This window comes from Cygnus olor, chromosome 21 (genome assembly GCF_009769625.2).
Source record: "Cygnus olor isolate bCygOlo1 chromosome 21, bCygOlo1.pri.v2, whole genome shotgun sequence".
Classification (NCBI taxonomy): domain Eukaryota; kingdom Metazoa; phylum Chordata; class Aves; order Anseriformes; family Anatidae; genus Cygnus; species Cygnus olor.
In genome coordinates this window covers 8541664-8559621 of record NC_049189.1, presented here as the reverse complement: position 1 = coordinate 8559621, position 17958 = coordinate 8541664, and the positions used below count along the sequence as shown (strand labels likewise).

At 66.3% G+C, this 17958-nt stretch overlaps 1 protein-coding gene across 14 annotated transcripts in view; it reads left to right on the top strand.

Moving 5' to 3' along the window:
- Positions 1-17958, top strand: part of HSPG2 (heparan sulfate proteoglycan 2) — a 36559-nt gene that overhangs the window by 9379 nt on the left and 9222 nt on the right. Inside the window, exons 14-70 of one of the 14 annotated variants that reach the window (XM_040533491.1) lie at positions 17-193; positions 280-476; positions 600-747; positions 835-962; positions 1039-1125; positions 1214-1272; positions 1341-1408; positions 1702-1842; positions 2551-2727; positions 2796-2975; positions 3052-3170; positions 3250-3361; positions 3432-3545; positions 3635-3762; positions 3849-3926; positions 4010-4059; positions 4149-4237; positions 4326-4466; positions 4539-4730; positions 5451-5543; positions 5621-5701; positions 5809-6039; positions 6134-6247; positions 6350-6477; positions 6553-6639; positions 7337-7563; positions 7640-7750; positions 7830-7930; positions 8348-8528; positions 8729-8788; positions 8963-9085; positions 9166-9306; positions 9386-9528; positions 9613-9748; positions 9854-9999; positions 10078-10216; positions 10304-10464; positions 10924-11062; positions 11196-11347; positions 11735-11873; positions 12253-12404; positions 12621-12759; positions 12847-12998; positions 13096-13234; positions 13312-13463; positions 13564-13702; positions 13783-13934; positions 14014-14152; positions 14240-14391; positions 14469-14607; positions 14697-14840; positions 14915-15049; positions 15604-15785; positions 15862-16054; positions 16142-16321; positions 17432-17692; positions 17768-17954. In XM_040533491.1, coding sequence (XP_040389425.1) covers positions 17-193; positions 280-476; positions 600-747; positions 835-962; positions 1039-1125; positions 1214-1272; positions 1341-1408; positions 1702-1842; positions 2551-2727; positions 2796-2975; positions 3052-3170; positions 3250-3361; positions 3432-3545; positions 3635-3762; positions 3849-3926; positions 4010-4059; positions 4149-4237; positions 4326-4466; positions 4539-4730; positions 5451-5543; positions 5621-5701; positions 5809-6039; positions 6134-6247; positions 6350-6477; positions 6553-6639; positions 7337-7563; positions 7640-7750; positions 7830-7930; positions 8348-8528; positions 8729-8788; positions 8963-9085; positions 9166-9306; positions 9386-9528; positions 9613-9748; positions 9854-9999; positions 10078-10216; positions 10304-10464; positions 10924-11062; positions 11196-11347; positions 11735-11873; positions 12253-12404; positions 12621-12759; positions 12847-12998; positions 13096-13234; positions 13312-13463; positions 13564-13702; positions 13783-13934; positions 14014-14152; positions 14240-14391; positions 14469-14607; positions 14697-14840; positions 14915-15049; positions 15604-15785; positions 15862-16054; positions 16142-16321; positions 17432-17692; positions 17768-17954 — 7955 coding nt within the window. Of the gene's footprint in view, positions 1-16; positions 194-279; positions 477-599; positions 748-834; positions 963-1038; positions 1126-1213; positions 1273-1340; positions 1409-1701; positions 1843-2550; positions 2728-2795; positions 2976-3051; positions 3171-3249; positions 3362-3431; positions 3546-3634; positions 3763-3848; positions 3927-4009; positions 4060-4148; positions 4238-4325; positions 4467-4538; positions 4731-5450; positions 5544-5620; positions 5702-5808; positions 6040-6133; positions 6248-6349; positions 6478-6552; positions 6640-7336; positions 7564-7639; positions 7751-7829; positions 7931-8347; positions 8529-8728; positions 8789-8962; positions 9086-9165; positions 9307-9385; positions 9529-9612; positions 9749-9853; positions 10000-10077; positions 10217-10303; positions 10465-10923; positions 11063-11195; positions 11348-11734; positions 11874-12252; positions 12405-12620; positions 12760-12846; positions 12999-13095; positions 13235-13311; positions 13464-13563; positions 13703-13782; positions 13935-14013; positions 14153-14239; positions 14392-14468; positions 14608-14696; positions 14841-14914; positions 15050-15603; positions 15786-15861; positions 16055-16141; positions 16322-17431; positions 17955-17958 lie in introns of all 14 variants that reach the window. The other 13 variants (XM_040533490.1, XM_040533492.1, XM_040533498.1 and 10 more) reach the window with 13 other exon arrangements.

The window sequence follows — 17958 nt, the reverse complement described above, 5'->3', positions numbered from 1 at the left end:
GCGCTGCCCTTGCCAGGTGGACGCTTATGGCGGGGCGCTGAGCTATGGTGTGCGCTACCGGCTGGGCCGGGGGCCCCCCGAGCCAGCCCCCCGCCCTGATGTGCTGCTGCGGGGCCGGGGCCGCCAGCTCCAGGCGCGCGCTGGGGACACCCAGCCCGACGTCCTCAACCGCCGCCGCATCCCCTTCACCGAGGTGGGTACGCTGGGGACAGGCGCTGAAGGGTGCTGACGGATGCTGGTGGCACCCTGGGGTGATGCCGGCGCTCACTGTCCCCACAGGACAACTGGGAGGACGAGACGGGCGCCCCGGTGAGCCGGGAGCTGCTGCTGATGGTGCTGAAGGAGCTGGAGGGCATCTTGGTGCGGGCGGTGTATGACGGGCGCATGGCCAGCGTGGGGCTCAGCGACGTGGCCATGGATATCACCAGTCCTGGGGACACCAGCTTGGCACCTGCCGGGGACGTCGAGGAGTGCAGGTGAGCGGCGGTGGCTTGCGGGCACTGGCAAAGCAACGCACCCACCGGTGTGGTGCCACCAGCGCAGTGCCACCATCGTGGTGCCACTGTGGGGGTGCCACCGTCACACCGCTGTGTCCCCAGGTGCCCCGTGGGCTACACGGGGCTGTCGTGCCAGCGGTGCGCCGCCAATTTCGAGCGGGTGCCGCAGGGACCCTACCTGGGGACCTGCTCGGGCTGCAGCTGCCACGGCCACTCCAGCACCTGCGACCAGGTCTTTGGGCACTGCCTGGTAAGGATGGGGACATGGGGACAGGGGACATGGGGCCAGGGGCTCATCCACAAGGCAGTGCCACCAACCCCTGTGCTGTCCCCACAGAACTGCCAGCACAACACAGAGGGTCCCCAGTGTGAGAAGTGCAAACCTGGCTTCTTTGGCGACGCCACGCAGGGCACGGCCACCGCCTGCCGCCCCTGCCCCTGCCCCTACACCGAGCCAGCCCGCAGGTGGGTGCTGCCCCGGGTGGTTTGGGGGGGACTGGTGGCACATTACGGCCCCACGTCACCGTCCCCTCGCCCGCAGGTTCTCCGAGTCATGCTTCCTGGACACGGATGGCCAGGCCACCTGCGATGCCTGCGCCCCCGGCTATGCTGGCCGCCGCTGCGAGAGGTGGGTGGGCAGGGGCTGGTGAAACGCGGGCTGGGAGCGTGGGCCCCCTGGCCCCCTCCCACGGGCCCCTGTCCTCATCCTCCCCCAGGTGCGCCCCAGGCTATGAGGGAGACCCCATCCAGCCAGGTGGCAAGTGCACCCGCATCGGTGAGTGCTGCCCGGTGTACCCCCGCACCCCCCCGGCTCTGCCCGTTCCTCACCCTCTCTCCCCGCAGGCCAGGAGCTCGTCAAGTGCGATGCACGCGGGGGCAAGGACGCGGTGGGTGGCACGTGCCGCTGCAAGGTGGGTGTCTGCCTGCCCCTAACCCGCAGCACCCGGGCTGGTCCCTGCAGCACCCAGCCCTGTCCCCCGTGGCACCCAGTTCGTTTTCCCCAGCACCCAGTTCCCCATGGCATCCCTGTGGCACCCAGTCCAATTCCCCAGGGTTTTCCAGTCCTCCCATAGCCCCCAGTTTGTCAGTCCTCCTGGCACCTGGGTTTCCAGTCCCCTGCAGAACCCAGTTTCCCCATCCCCACAGCACCCAGTTTCCCCGTCCCCACAGCACCCGTTTTCCCAGTCCCTGTCCCCTCTTGCAGCCCAACGTGACGGGGCGGCAGTGTGATGAGTGCGCGGCCGGGACCTTCCACCTGAGCGACGCCAACCCCGACGGCTGCCTCAAGTGCTTCTGCATGGGCGTCTCGCGGCAGTGCGCCAGCTCCTCCTGGAGCCGCGACCAGGTACCCTGCGCCGCGCTGTGTTGTGCTGTGCCATGTTGTGCCGTGCCGTGCCTTGCCACATTGAGCTGTGCCATGCCATGTCATGGCGTGCCATGTTGTGCTGTGCCATGTTGTGCCGTGCCATGTTGTACCGTGCCGTGTAAAGTTGCACCGTGCTGTGCCATGCTGTGCTGTGCCATGTTGTGCCATGCAGTGTTGTACTTTGCCATGCTGTGTTGTGCTGTGCCATGCTTCACCGTGCCATGCCGAGTTGTGCTGTGCCCTGTTGTGCCACGCCATGTTGTGCTGTACCATGTTGTGCCATGCAATGTCGCACTGTGCCATGTTGTGCTGTGCCATGTTGTGCCATGCGATGTCACACTGTGCCCTGTTGTGCCACATAGTGTTGCATTGTGCCGTGCCATGCTGTGCTGTGCCGTGTTGCACCGTGCCATACCAAGCTGTGCTGTGTTATGGCGTGCCATGTTGCACCGTGTCTTGCCACATTGTGTTACACCGTGTTGCACCACGCCATGCCATTTGTGCCTTGCTGTGTCATGCAATGTGATGGTGCACCATGCCATGCTGTGCCATGCCACGTTGTGCTGTGCCGTGCCATGCTGTGCTGTGCCATGGTGCACCATGCTCTGCCATGTTGTGCTGTGCCATGTTGTGCACTGCCAAGCAGCGCCGTACTGTGTCCCATGCCCCTGTCCCCCACCTCTGCAGGTCCGTGTCACTGCTGAGGAGGTGTCGCCACTGCACCTGACCAACCTGGCAGGCACGGGGACGATGATCAAAGGCTCACGCTTCGCTGCCCCACGGGAGCTCGTCTTCTCCGACTTCTACACTCTGCCCCGTGATGTCTACTTCTGGGTTCTGCCCACATCCTTCACCGGAGACAAGGTGCCATGGTGGGGACGGGGGGGACAGCAGGGTGTCCACGAGCCTGGCTGAGCCCTGTCCCCGTGCAGGTGACATCGTATGGGGGCGAGCTGCAGTACACGGTGACGCACCACGCGCCAGCAGACGCCCAGCCGCTGCAGCGCCAGCCTGACGTCCTGCTGCAAGGCAACGGCATCTTCCTGGAGCACTTCTCTGATGCCACCCCTGCGCCCGGTGTCCCCACCACCGTCACCGTGCCCTTCCGCGAGGTGAGAGCTGGCGTCCCCCTGGGGTGGGTGCTGGGGCTCTGGGGACACAACGGTCACCCCGGGGCTGTGCCCGCAGCACGCTTGGCACCGGGCGGACGGGCGCGATGCCACCCGGGAGCACCTCCTGATGGCCCTGGCCGACATCGATGTCCTCATGATCCGCGCATCCTACATGGACCAACCGATGGAGAGCAGGTACCGGGGCGGCATGACACTGGCTGGGGACAAGGGACATGCGGGCAGGGCGGTGGGGATATCCTGTCTCGTCCTGCAGGCTCTCTGATGTCCGCCTGGACGTGGCCGTGCCCCACGCCACCGGCCGGCCACCGGCGCTGGAGGTGGAGGACTGTGCCTGCCCCCCCGGCTACCGTGGCCCGTCCTGCCAGGTGAGCCCCCCCCCGTCCCCATGGCTCTGGGGACATGGCCGGTGGCCGACACCTGTCCCTGTCCCCACAGGACTGTGACGTGGGCTACGCCCGCAGCACCAGCGGGCTCTACCTGGGCACCTGCGAGCGCTGCCAGTGCCATGGGCATGCCGACGAGTGCCATCCTGAGACGGGCGAGTGCCAGGTGAGCCCGGCGCTGGCATGGGGACAGCGTGGGGGGCACGGTGGGGACCCCCTCGCCGTGCCAGCATCTCCCTCTCCCCCCAACACCAGGGCTGCCGGGACCACACGGAGGGCACACAGTGTGACAAGTGCCAGCCTGGCTACTATGGCGATGCTACCCGCGGCACCCCGGGCGACTGCCGTCCCTGCCCCTGCCACGGATCCCACACTGACACCCAGTAGGTGCCCCCCACCTCCTCCCCGTGACCCCGGGGGCCACCAGCTGGGGCTCACCCATCACCCTGCCCTCCCCTCTCCCATCCAGGAGCTGCTTCGAGGACACGGACGGGCAGCCCACGTGCAGCGCCTGCGCCCCAGGACACAGCGGGCGCCTCTGCGAGAGGTGCTGGGGATGCTGGGGTGGCGGTGGGGTGGCAGGGGGTTTGGGGACCCCCCCTCATCGGCTTGTTTCATGCCCCCTCAAAGGTGCTCGCCTGGCTACGTGGGGGACCCGCTGCGGGGAGAGCCATGCCGAGGTGAGTGTCCTGGGGTGGGGACAACGCGGTGTTCTCTGTTGGGATTGGGGTTCCCACCTAACCGCTGCCCCCCCGTGTGACACCCCCAGAGCCAGGGGCCACCGGTGACCAGTGCCAGTGCAACCTGCAGGGCAGCATCGGCGAGCAGTGCGACGCCAGCGGGCTGTGCCAGTGCAAGGTGAGCCCTGTCCCCATGCCGTGCAGTGTCCCCACATCGGTGGTGGGGGGGTACAAAACCACAGCGTCACCCTCCCTGTCCCCTGCAGGCCAACGTGGAGGGTCCCCACTGCGCGGCCTGCCGCCCCCACCACTTCCACCTGAGCGCCGTAAACCCGGCGGGCTGCCTGCCCTGCTTCTGCATGGGCATCGTCCAGCACTGCGCCAGCACCTCCTACTCCCGCGACACGGTGAGTCCGCGTCCCCACGGGTCCCCGCGGTCCCCCGGTGTCCCCAGGCCACTCACCCGCCCTGCCCCGCAGGTCCGGACGTCCTTCGGCCCCGGGAGCTGGCAGGGCTTCGCGCTGGTGAACCGGCAGCGCAGCACCCGCGTGGCCACCGGCTTCAGCGTGGAGATGGGCACCACGGGGCCCCAGCTCACCTACGGGCGCTTCGGGGAGCTGTCCCCTGAGTCCTACTACTGGCAGCTGCCCCAGCCCTACCAGGGGGACAAGGTAACGGCCGGCACCCAGGGGTGCCCCCTCCTCGGGGCGCCCCTTGGGACCCCCAGCTCCATGGGCACCCCTGGGTGCTCGCCCCGGCACGGTTAGCAGGGGGAGGTGGACGCAGGCTCCCAGTGCCTCCTGCTTCCTCCCCCCTTCCTTTTCTCTTCTCCCTTTCTCTCTTCCCTTTTCCTTTTCACTTTTCCTTTTATTTTCATTTTTTTTTCTTCTTATCCGTTCTCTTCCCTTTTAATTTTCCTTCTTCTTCTTAATTTTTCCCTTCCTCTTCTACCTTTTTCTTTTCCTCTTCCCTTTTCCTTTCCTCCTTTTCCTTGCCTTTCCCCTTCCCCTTTTGTCTTTCCCCTTCCCCTTTCTTTTCCCTTTTCTTTTCCATTTCCTTCTCTTCTTCCCTTTTCCCTTTTCCCTTTCCTTTTCCCTTTTCCTTTTTCACTTTTTCCTTTTCCCTTTTCTTCTGTTTCCTTTTCCCTTTTTCCCTTTTTCCCTTTTTTCTTTTTTCCTTCCTTTCCCTTCCCCCTTCCCCTTTCCCTTCCCCTGCCCGTTCCCTCCTTTCCATCCCCTTCCTCCCTTCCCCCCCAACCTCCCCAGACCCCCAGCTCCCCAGAGGCCTTTCCCCAGGGCCAACCCTCAGGTCCCTGCAGGGCAGCACCCGGGGGGGTCCCCACACATGCACCGGGTCCCCCCCATTCCCACCTCCCCTTTTCCCACCTGCAGGTGGGCTCCTACGGTGGGCGGCTCCGCTACACCCTTACCTACACCCCAGGGGGCCGGGGGGCCCCCCTGCCCGACGCCGACATCCAGATCACGGTAGGGGGGTGACAGTTTGGGGGGGGTTGGGGACGGGGTACGGCAGCGGGACCCCCCTGACCGCCCTGTATCCGCAGGGCAACGACATCACGCTGGTGGCATACCAGCCCGACCTGCCCCCCGGCATGCCGCACGCCTTTGAGATCGTTTTTCGGGAGGTAGGAGTGGGCACCTGCCTTTGGTTCCTGGCACCTGGCACCCCTGGCACCTGGGGGGTAGGCGCCGAGTTGGTGCCCCCCCCCTAACAGCACCTCCCTGCTCGCAGCAATACTGGCAGCGGCCGGACGGGCAGCCGGCCACGCGGGAGCATCTCCTGATGGCGCTGGCCGACCTGGACGAGATCCTGATCCGCGCCACCTACTCGACCAGCATGGCCGCGTCCAGCATCGCCGGTGTCAGCATGGACATGGCCGTGCCCCCCCGGCCCGGCCTCCCCCCGGCGCTGGAGGTGGAGGAGTGCCGCTGCCCCCCCGGCTACCGTGGCCTCTCCTGCCAGGTGAGCCGGCCCCTGGGTGGCTTGCTCCGGGTCTGTGGGGAGGTGTGGGGGGGTCATGGTGCTGAGCCCCCCCCATCCCTGCTCCTTCTTGCAGGACTGTGCCCCCGGCTACACGCGCACCGGGGGGGGGCTGTACCTGGGGCACTGCGAGCTCTGCGAGTGCAACGGCCACTCGGAGACCTGCCACCCCGAGAGCGGCCTCTGCTCCGTAAGTCCCCCTGGGGGGGTCATGGCGCCCTGCGGCTTCTTGGGGTGCTGGGGCCACCTCCCAGCGCCATGCACCCCCATTCTGCTGCCCCCCCAACTCCAGGGCTGCTTGCACAACACGGCGGGGGACTTCTGTGACCAGTGCGCGCCCGGCTTCTACGGGGATGCCACCGCCGGCACCCCTGAGGACTGCCAGCCCTGCGCCTGCCCCCTTGTGCACCCTGAAAACCAGTGAGTGTTTGTAGGGGCTTAGAGGGGGGGAGGTGCAGGGAGGGAATGGTCCCCGATGCTTCCCTGTCCCCCCAGGTTCTCGCGGACCTGCGAGAGTTTGGGAGGCGGTGGGTACCGCTGCACCGCCTGCGCGCCGGGCTATGCCGGGCAGTACTGCGAGCGGTGAGTGGCGCGGGGGCACCCCGATGTTGTCACACCCTCGCCCTGACATCCCCATCTCATTGTCGTCCCCATATCCCTGCCCCAACATCCTCACTGCAATATCATCACCCCCATATCCTCACTCTTATGTCCCCGTCCCAACATCCTCACCCCAACATTCCCACCCTGATATCCCCACCCCAACATCCTCCCCCCGACCTCCCCCGTACAACACCCCCAGTATCTTCAACTGATAGCCCCATCCCCATATTCCCACTCCAATATCATCACCCCAATATCCTCACCCCAACATCCCCATCTCGATATCTCTACCCCTATATACTCACTCCGATGTCATCACCCCCATATCCCCATCCCAACATCCTCACCCTGATATCCCCATCTTGATGTCTTCCCCATATCGCCCCTCCAGTATCATCACCTCAGCATTCCCTTCCCAATATCCTACCCATATCCTCCCCACAATGTCTCCACCCCGATATCCTTACCCCAACATCCTCATCTCGATATCTCCACCCCTATATACCCACCCCAATGTCATCACCCCCATATCCCCATCCCGATATCTCCACCTCCATATCTCCACCCCAACTTCTCCATCCTGTTACCTCCACTCCAACTTCCGCACCCCGATATTCCCACCCCAATATCTCACCCCAACACCCCCCCACATCCTCACCCCGTGCTCCCCCCGCAGGTGTGCTCCTGGCTACGTGGGGGACCCCAGCGTGCGGGGCCAGACATGCGTGCCGCAGGGCTCGCCACCCCCTCTCGTGGTCCGCGTGCACCCGCCGCGCACAGCAGTGCCGCAGGGCAGCCCGGTGACGCTGCGCTGCCAGGCCAGCGGGAACCCCCCCTTCTACTACCACTGGTCGCGGGAGGACGGGCGGCCCCTGCCCAGCAGCGCCCAGAGCCAGCGGCAAGGTAGGGGGCTGGGGACGGGGACGGGGATGGGGATGGGGACTGGGACACCGGGGTCTCACCCACCCCACACCGCCAGGTGAGGAGCTGCACTTCGCCAGCATCCAGCCCACCGAGGCCGGCGTCTATGTGTGCTCCTGCCGCAACCTGCAGCACAGCAACGCCAGCCGGGCCGAAGTCATCGTCACCGGTAGGGCACGGTGGTGGCGGTGGGGGGATGGCAGGGGACGGGGCAGGGGACGGGGCTCAGCCCTCTCATCTCGGTGCAGAGACACCCACTAAGCCCATCACTGTCACCGTGGAGGAGAAGAGGGTGCAGCGGGTGAAGCCCGGGGCCGACGTCACCTTCATCTGCACAGCCAAGAGCAAGGTGAGCCGGGGGGGGCCTGCGGGCACCCTTGGGTGCTCACTACATCGCTTGGGCACCCCTGGGTGCTCTCTGGGTTGTGCAGGGCACATGGGTACTCTTGGGTGTCCACATTACCACACAGGCCCCATAGCCACCCACGTGGGACACACAGACACCCCTGGGTGCCTACCTGGACCTGCAGGGTGCAGGGTCACCCCTGGGTGCCCACCAGGCCATGAAGGTCATGCAGAAGCCCCTGTGCACCCATGCAGCAGTGCATGGCACCCAGACACCCCTGGGTGCCCACCTGGGCATTGGGACACCTTTAGGTGCCCACCCATCTCCATGCGGGTGCCCACCCAGACCCACAGGACCCACGGACACCCCTGGGTGCCCATCAGGCCCTTCCTCACCACCCTCTTCCCCCTCGCCCCCCAGTCACCCGCCTACACCCTGGTGTGGACACGCCAGAACCATGGGACGCTGCCGTCGCGCGCCATGGACTTCAACGGCATCCTGACCATCCGCAACGTGCAGCCTGAGGACGCTGGCGTCTACGTCTGCACCGGCTCCAACATGCTGGACATGGACGAGGGCACGGCCACACTCTACGTCCAGGGTGCGTTCCCAAGCCTGGGGGGCACTGGATGCTCTGCACCCCCAAACTGGCAGGGGTTGAGCCGCAGGGACCCCGAGCGTTGTTTCGGTGTTGGCGCGGGTGAAAGCTTCTTCTGGAAAACCCGGCTCCATTGAGGAGCCCAGACGCCGGGGTGATGGGCTCGCATGCCCCAACTTTAAACTTGACCCCCACTTTTGCAGCCCCTTCGAAGACCCAGATGTTTTATGGACCTGTTGAGTTTATGGAGGGGCACAGACCCGGTAAGTCACCAGGGGGACATCTTGTGGGGGGGCCACACACACCCCCTGCCCGCTGCATGCCGGGGCTCCACCGCGCACCCTGCGCCACACCACCCCCCTGCTTCGTGCCACCCCTTGGGGACAGCACCGGGGGTGGCGATGGCACACTCTGAACCCCGCCACGTGTCACCGCAGCCGCCACTGCCACCGCCCCCACCGCCACCGTGGAGCCGGCGCAGCTGAGCGTGGCACCGGGGCAGCCAGCCGAGTTCCGCTGCGTGGCCACCGGCAGCCCTGCGCCCACCCTCGAGTGGCTCGGTAGGTGCTCGCCACGCGCGGGGACCTGGGGACCAGGATGGGGGACGTGGCAGGGGTGACGTGGTACCCTGTCCCCGCAGGCGCGCTGCCACCACGGGCAGTCGCCCACGGCGGGATTCTGCGGTTCGGCGCCGTCGAGCCATCCGACCAGGGGCACTACATGTGCCGCGCGCGCAGCAGCGCTGGCCAGCACACGGCGCGGGGTTTCCTCCATGTGCAAGGTGAGCATTGTCCCCCGACATCCCCGATGTCCCCATCCCGGTGCTAGCACTGACCCCTACTGACCCCTGCTGCCTGCAGGCGCTGGTGAGCCCCAGGTGCAGGTGAGCCCAGAGCGGACAGAGGTGCAGGAGGGCTCCACAGTGCGGCTGTACTGCCGGGTGTCGGGGTCACCCACTGCCACCATCTCCTGGGAGAAGCAGGGGGGCTCCCTGCCACCACAGGTGAGCTGGGCATGAGCACCCATGGGTGCTCCCCTGGGGTGGTGGCATGTCTTGGGTGCCGCTCACCCCATCCTCATGCCGCAGTCCCGCTCTGAGCGCACCGACATCGCCACGCTGCTCATTCCTTCCATCACGGTGGCCGATGGTGGCATCTACCTCTGCGTGGGCACCAGCGCCGCCGGCACAGCCCGCGCCAGCATCGAGGTGGTGGTGGTGCCAGGTGAGGGTTAGGGACGCCGCTCTGGGGACACCACTGGCGTTTGGGGATGGTTTTTGGGGCACCCTGGGTGCCTGCCAGAGCTGCAGCCTGCCCCACTTCCCGCAGGGGCCGTGCCGCCCGTCCGCATTGAGTCCTCGTCCCCCTCTGTCACCGAGGGACAGACCCTGGACCTCGACTGCATGGTGGCAGGATCAGGCCACGTCACCGTCACCTGGTACAAGCGTGGCGGCTCCCTGCCCGCCGGCCACCAGGTAGGGCACGGGCAGCGGGGGAGTCACCCCAAATCCTGCCCTGTCCCCCTCTCTCTGACACCGATGTGTCACCACCAGGTGTCGGGGTCCCGTCTTCGCGTCCCCCACATCACGGCGGCTGATTCGGGCGAGTACGTGTGCCGGGTGAACTCGGGAGCCACCGTCCGGGAGGCGTCTGTCATCGTCACCGTCGTGTCCGGCTCCGGGCTGTCCTACGGTGAGGCCGGGCTCAGTGCTGCGGGTTGCCGCAGGTGGCCCTGGGTGGCGTGCCATCTCTCTGCCATCGCTCCGTCCTCCTTCCCAGGGCCACCAGGCTCGGGTGGCACAGCCCCCGTCAGGATCGAGGCGTCCTCCTCCACCGTGGCTGAGGGACAGACCCTGGACCTCAACTGTGTCATCGCCAGCCCCGCGCAGGCCACCGTCACCTGGTACAAGCGCGGCGGGTCCCTGCCAGCCAGGCACCAGGTAGGGGACACGGAGGGCTCTGTGTCCAGCGTGCGGATGGTTGGGGTTGACCCATGGCCCCGTGCAAGGCCACATGGCTACGTGCAAGCCCAGATGGCCCCGTGCAAATCCAAACAGTCCTGTGCAAGCTTGAGTGGTCCTGGGCAAGCACAAATGGCATTTGGGCAAGCCAAAATGGTCCCGTGCAAGCTCAAGTGTCCCTATGCAAGGCCAGATGGCGTCCAGGCAAGCTTGAGTGGCCACGTGCAAATTCGAGTTGTCCTGGGCAAGCCCAAACGGTGCTTGTGCAAGCCCAGATGTCCCCATGCAAGCTAATGTGGCTCCATGCAAGCGCAGATGTCCCCATGCAAGCCAAGTGCCCCTGGGCAAGCCAGAGTGGCCCCATGCAAGCCCAGGTGGCCCCGTGCAAGCCCCATCAGCCCCACGCAGGCTTTAACGTCCCCGTGTCCCCTCCCGCAGGTGTCCGGCTCCCGGCTGCGGCTGCTGCAGGTGACGGCAGCTGACTCGGGCGAGTACGTGTGCCGGGTGAGCAGCGGGGCCACCACCAAGGAAGCCACTGTCGTGGTGACGATCCAGCCCAGCGGGGCTGGCTCCTACCGTGAGTGGGGACTGGGGGGTGGCACTACCCATGGGCTGTCCCCATGTGCTGCGGCACCGAGATGGCTCTAACGTGCTCTTGCCAGCGGGGCCCAGCTGTTGTCACAGTGTCACTTTCCTGTCTTGGTCCCCAGCCCCAGGTGGCACAATGCCACTGCACATCGAGTCCTCATCCTCCACCGTGACTGAGGGACAGACCCTGGACCTCAACTGTGTCATCGCCAGCCCTGCGCAGGCCACTGTCACCTGGTACAAGCGCGGCGGGTCCCTGCCGGCCAGGCACCAGGTAGGGGACACAGGGGGCTCTGTGCCCAGGGTGCAGACAGTTGGGATTGACCCATGGCCCCGTGTGTGCCCCTATGTCCCATGCAAGCTGAGGTGGCGCCATGCAAGCCCAGTGCCCCCTGTGCAATGCCAAGCAGCCCTGTGCAAGCCCACGTGCTCCCACGCAACCTCTGATGGCCCCGTGCAAGCTCTGGTGGCCCCATGCAATGCCACAGGGCCCCATGCAAGCCCAAATGGCAACCAGGCAAGCTCAAGTGGACACATGCAAGCTTGAGTGGTCCTGTGCAAGCCCATGCAAGCCAAAGCAGCACTATGCAAGCCCAGATGGCCCCGTGCAAGCCCCATCAGCCCCATGCAGGCTTCAACGTCCCCGTGTCCCCTCCTGCAGGTGTCTGGCTCCCGGCTGCGGCTGCTGCAGGTAACAGCGGCCGACTCAGGCGAGTACGTGTGCCGGGTGAGCAGCGGGGCCACCACCAAGGAAGCCACCATTGTGGTGAAGATCCAGCCCAGCACGGCCGGCTCCTACCGTGAGTGGGGACCGGGCAGGGACGGGGACATTCTCCACAGGCAGGTGACGCTCCCTGGAGCAGCCACCCATGGGTGTGCCCATCCCGGTCCCGCTGTCACCAGGGTCCGTGCCCAGGCCCAGTGCTGTGTTTGGGGACAGCCCTGTGTGCACATCCGCAGGGGTGTGGAGCTGCCATCCGGCGATGCAGCGGGCGCCCGGTGGGGAGGGAAGGGGATGGACACCCAAAGCGTCCCCAGCAGCTGGGAGCAAGGCACAGCCCAAGTCCCGCTCCTGGTGGCTTGCCAGGCTCCTGGTGGCTTGCCAGGCTCCTGGTGTCCCACGGTGGGACACGTGGTGGTGGCGAATCTGGTCTCTCACTGTGCCATCTCCATCCCCAGCCCTGGGCGGAACAACGCCCCTGCGCATCGAGTCCTCGTCTTCCACCGTGGCCGAGGGACAGACCCTGGACCTCAACTGTGTCATCGCCAGCCCCGCGCAGGCCACCGTCACCTGGTACAAGCGTGGCGGGTCTCTGCCAGCCAGGCACCAGGTAGGGGACACGGAGGGCTCTGTGTCCAGTGTGCGGACAGTTGGGGTTGACCCATGGCCCCGTGCAAGGCCACATGGCTGCGTGCAAGCTGATGTGGCTCCATGCAAGCGCAGATGTCCCCATGCAAGCCAAGTGCCCCTGAGCAAGCCCAAGTGGCCCCATGCAAGCCCCATCAGCCCCACGCAGGCTTTAACGTCCCCGTGTCCCCTCCCGCAGGTGTCCGGCTCCCGGCTGCGGCTGCTGCAGGTGACAGCGGCCGACTCAGGCGAGTACGTGTGCCGGGTGAGCAGCGGGGCCACCACCAAGGAAGCCACCATTGTGGTGAAGATCCAGCCCAGCGGGGCCGGCTCCTACCGTGAGTGGGGACCGGGCAGGGACAGGGCCCCATGGGACCATGTCACTCCACGTCCCCATGGGGTGACCCTGCCGTCCTGGTCCCCAGCCTCTGGTGTCACCCCCCCGGTGCGCATCGAGTCCTCCTCCTCCTCTGTGGCCGAGGGACAGACCCTGGACCTCGACTGCATCGTGGCCGGCCAGGGCCAGGCCACCATCACGTGGTACAAGCGCGAGGGGTCCCTGCCCGCCAGACACCAGGTAGGTGGGGACACGGAAGGAGCGTTTGGGGACAGAAAGAAGGGTTTTTGGGGTGCCAAAGGGTGTGTGTTCCCCATCCCACGTGTGTCCCCCACAGGTGTCGGGCACCCGCCTGCGCATCCCCCAGGTGTCCGCAGCTGACTCGGGCGAGTACGTGTGCCGAGTGACCACGGGTGGCATCACGCACGAGACGTCCCTCATTGTCACCATCCAGACCGGCGCTGGCTCCTCTTACGGTACCGGGGACGGGGACAGCGGGGGGACACCGGGACACGATGGGGGGCGGCTGCACGCTGACCCTGCCACCCCGCAGCTGTGGGTGTCACACCACCCGTGAGGATCGAGACCTCGTCTGCTGCTGTGACCGAAGGACAGACACTGGACCTCAACTGCATGGTGGCCGGGCAGGGCCACCCCCACGTCACCTGGTACCGGCGGGGGGGGGCTCTGCCCCCCAACAGCCAGGTAGGGCACAAGGAGCTGGTGTCACTGTGCAGGGCTCAGCCGCGGACCCTGCCCAGTCCCCGCTCTCGGTGCTGATGTGTCCCCATGTGTCCCCTCGCAGGTGTCGGGCACCCACCTGCGCCTTGTCCAGGTGTCAGTGGCTGATTCGGGAGAGTACGTGTGCCGGGTCACCCTGGGGAGCACCACACAGGAGGCATCTGTCATCGTCACCGTTCCCAGCAGCGCTGGCACCTACTACTGTGAGTGCGAGTGAGAGGGCAGTGCTTGGGGACGGGCATGTGCCACCACGGTGCCAAATGTCCCCGTTCCCTGTCCCCAGCCCCCAGCGCCTCCCAGCCTGTCCGCATCGAGTCCTCGTCCTCCGCCATCGCCGAGGGACAGACCCTGGACCTCAACTGTATGGTGGCAGGATCTGGCCCCACCACCGTCACCTGGTACAAGCGCGGTGGCTCCCTGCCTGCCGGCCACCAGGTAGAGTGCATGCAGCAGGGGGGGTCACCCCAAATCCTGACCTCCAGTACCAATATGTCCCCCCCCGTGTCCCCCACAGGTGTCGGGCACGCGCCTGCGCATCCCCCAGGTGTCCGCGGCCGACTCGGGCGAGTACGTGTGCCGGGTGACCACGGGTGGCGTCACGCAGGAGACGTCCCTTGTCGTCACCATCGATGATGGCTCCAACCCCTCCCACCGTGAGTGCCACGCTGTGGCCGGGGACACGGGGACCGTGCTGGTTCCTGGTGCTGGGGGGCGCCTCACCCTTAACTCTGCCCGTGCAGCCGCCAGCGTCATGCCGCCCATCCGCATCGAGTCCTCGGCGTCCTCCATCACCGAGGGACAGACCCTGGACCTCGACTGCATTGTGGCCGGCCAGGGCCAGGCCACCATCACCTGGTACAAGCGTGGGGGATCCCTGCCCGCCAAGCACCAGGTAGGGGGGGATGTGGTGGGACAGGGGCCGGTGGCCCTGCGTGCCCAGCTGATGCCACCCGCTGCCACTCCCCCCAGATGTCGGGGTCCCGCCTGCGGCTGTCGCAGCTCTCCGTGGCCGATTCAGGCGAGTACGTGTGCCGGGCAGATGTGGGCAGCACCTCCCGCGAGGCCACCATCACTGTCACCGTCACCTCCCACGACAGCTCCAGCTACCGTGAGTGTGGCCGCGGGGTGAGGGAGAGTGCCGGGGCGGTGAGGGACATGGGTGACCTTGGTGGCTCCCCTGTCCCCTTGACCCCACAGGCCTGCAGAGCCCCATCATCTCCATCGATCCGCACAGCATGGCTGTGGCCCCGGGTGAGGATGCCACCTTCAAGTGCCGCATCCACGACGGTGCCCGGCCCATCAATGTCACCTGGCGGATGGGGCCTGGCCAACACCTCCAAGGTACGGTGGTCCCTGGGGTGGCCCCAGCGTGGTCCCCATGGTGGCTCCGGTGCTGACACCTCCTCCTTGCCCAGACAACGTGAAGATCAGCACCAACGGCTCCGTCATCTCCATCACCGGCGCCCACGCAGGCAACCAGGGCGCCTACCACTGCGTGGCCTCCAACCGCTTCGGCGTCGCCAGCAGCGTTGTCAACCTCCTGGTGCAAGGTGCGAGGTGGCCGGGGTGTCCCCATCCCTGTCCCTGTGTCCTTCCCATGCTCCAGGTGCTCCTAGGGTGCTGGTGGTGTCCTTATCCTTATCTCTATTCTGTTGTCCCCGGGGTGGTTGTGGTGTCCCCACCCCCATGCTGATGTCCCTGTCTCCATGCTGATGTCCTCTATTTGCTGCAGGTGTCCCTGGGGTGGTGGTGTCCCCATCCCCGTGTCCTCTCTGTGGGCCAGGTCCCGCAGGGTGGTGGTGACCCCATCCCTGTCCCCTTGCCAATGTTCTCCAGATGCTCCTGGGGTGGTGGTGTCCCTGATGTCCTCATCACGCTTCAGGTGCTCCTGGGGTTGTGATGTCCATGTCCCAATGTAAATATCCTCCAGGTGCCTCTGGAGTGGCTGTATCCCCACCTCCGTCCCCATGCTGATGCCCTCCGTGTCCTCCAGGTGCCCCTGGAGTAGCAGTGTCCCCATGGCCATGTTGATGTCCTCCAGGTGCCCCCAGCGTGGTGGTGTCCCCATGCCCATCCCCGCGCTGATGCCCTCCCTGTTCTCCAGGTGCCCCTACCGTGTCAGTGATGCCCCCAGGCCCCGTGACAGTGAAGGAGGGCAAATCCCTCAGCCTGGAGTGCCTGGGCCGGGGCGAGCCACGGCCACTGGTGCGCTGGAGCCGTCTGGGCTCACGGCAGAAGGTGGAGCACCAGACGCTGCTGCACATGGACAGCCAGGCTGTGCTGCAGGTGAATGGGGCACCCCGGGGTGCTGCGGGCACTGAGACATGCCAGGTGCTCACCACCCATCGTGTCCCCTCGCCAGCTCTCGCCGGCCAAGCCGGAGCACGCCGGGACCTACATCTGCACGGCACACAGCGCCCTGGGCTCGGCGCAAGCCCATGTGGACGTCAGCGTGGAGACTGCACAGAGGCACCCCGGGGCCCCCGAGGTCACCGCGCCGCCCGCTGTCACCGTGGTGGCTGGGGACACCGCCACGCTGCACTGCTCAGCCACAGGTACGGGGTGGGGATGGTGGCTGGGGTAAGGGGGCACCTGCCCGGACCCCCCCCTGCCCCGGGTGACGGACAGCGATATGCCCGCAGGCGAGCCGGCGCCCCGGATCGAGTGGTCGAAGCTGCGGGCGCCGCTGCCCTGGCAGCACCGGGTGGTGAATGGCAGCCTGGTCATCCCCCGTGCCGCGCAGCAGGACTCGGGCCAGTACATCTGCAATGCCAGCAGCCCCGCCGGCTCCGCCGAGGTCTTCGTCACCCTCGACGTAGAGAGTAAGGGGGCTGCGGGTCTCCCTCTGCCTCCACCTGCCCCCTGTCCCCCATCCAGATGCCTCCTGCTCTTGCTGGTCCCCGTCCCCCTCGCTGCCCTCTCTCCGTCCCTCTGTCCCTTCCTCCGGCTCTGCTCATCACTTGTGCTCCTCTGTCCCACCTCTGCCCAAGTCCAGCTCCATCGCTGCTCACGCTCTCCCACCCATCCCTCCCTCGTGGATCTGTCCTCCTTCATCCATCCCAGCGCTCATCCTCCTCTCCATCTCCTCGCGGACTCCTTCATCCGTTCCGTCCCAGATGTGCCCATTCACTTGTCCATCTCTGTGCACATCGACCTCTCCACCTCTGCTCGCTCCCCTCCCCATCCATCCCCTGTTCACGGATCCATCTGTTGCTCATCCCTGCACGCAGCCATCTCGGCTCACACTCCGTTCATCCCTTCCTGGTGCATCCATCCACCGCTCATCCATCCTGGCTCACATCCCTCCCTCCATCTCCTCACAGACTTCTCGATCTGTCCGTCTGTGGATCTGGTTCTTGCTCATCCATCCCAGCTCTCATCCCTGCACACCCCTCTCTCTGTTGCTGCTCTCACTCCTCCATCCATCCCTTCTCCAGCTTTCTTCACCCTGTCTCCTGTCTGTCCTTGTGCACAACCCCAGCTCTCCATCTCAGCTCCCACTCCATCCATCCCTTCCCTGTGGGTGCGTCCATCACGCGTCCGTCCCAGCACTCATCCTTGTGCATGTCCATCTTCACCCACACCCCTCCTTCCATCCCTTCCTTGCCAATCCATCCATTCCTGTGCACGTCTATCGCTATTTCTGCTCACGTTCCTCCATCCATCCCCTCTCCTTGGTTATATCCCAGCACTCCTCCCTGCGCACGTCCATTTCTGCTCACACGCTTCCATCCAGCCCTTCCTCGTGGTCTGGTCCACCTCTCACCCACCCCAGCACACCTCCATCCAAGCCCTCCCATCGCCACCCTCCTTGCCCCATCGCCACCCTCCTCGCCCCATCGCTGCCCTCCTTGCCCCACTGTCACCCTCCTTGCCCCATCGCTGCCTCGCCGCGTGCTGCCAGGCGCTGACATCTCCGTCCATCCCCGCAGCGCCGCCGTACGCCACGAGCCTGCCGGAGGAGAGCGCGGTGCACATGGGCGACGCGGTGCAGCTGCAGTGCCTGGCCCACGGCACCCCGCCGCTGCTCTACACCTGGGACAAGCTCAACGGCAGCCTGTCACCCCGCGCCGTGCCCCGCGCCGGCCTCCTGCGCATTATCCCCGTGCTGCCCGCTGATGCCGGCACCTACCGCTGCCTCGTCACCAACCGCGTGGGCACCGCCGAGACCTTCGCCCGCGTCGTCGTCCACGGTGAGCACCCCGGGGTGCCCCGTGCCGTGCCGGGGATGCCCGCACCACACGGTGACACTTCTATGTCCCACGCAGGTGACAGTGGCGCTGATGGCGGCGGTCCCCTGGCCGTGCGGGTGACGCCGGGGAGCCTGGTGAAGGGGGTAGGCAGCACGGCCGAGTTCGCCTGCACCGTCTCGGGGGACCCGCGGGCGCGCCTGGAGTGGGTGAAGGACGGCGGGGAGCTGCCCCCCAGCCACAGCGTGCGGGACGGGGTGCTGCGGTAA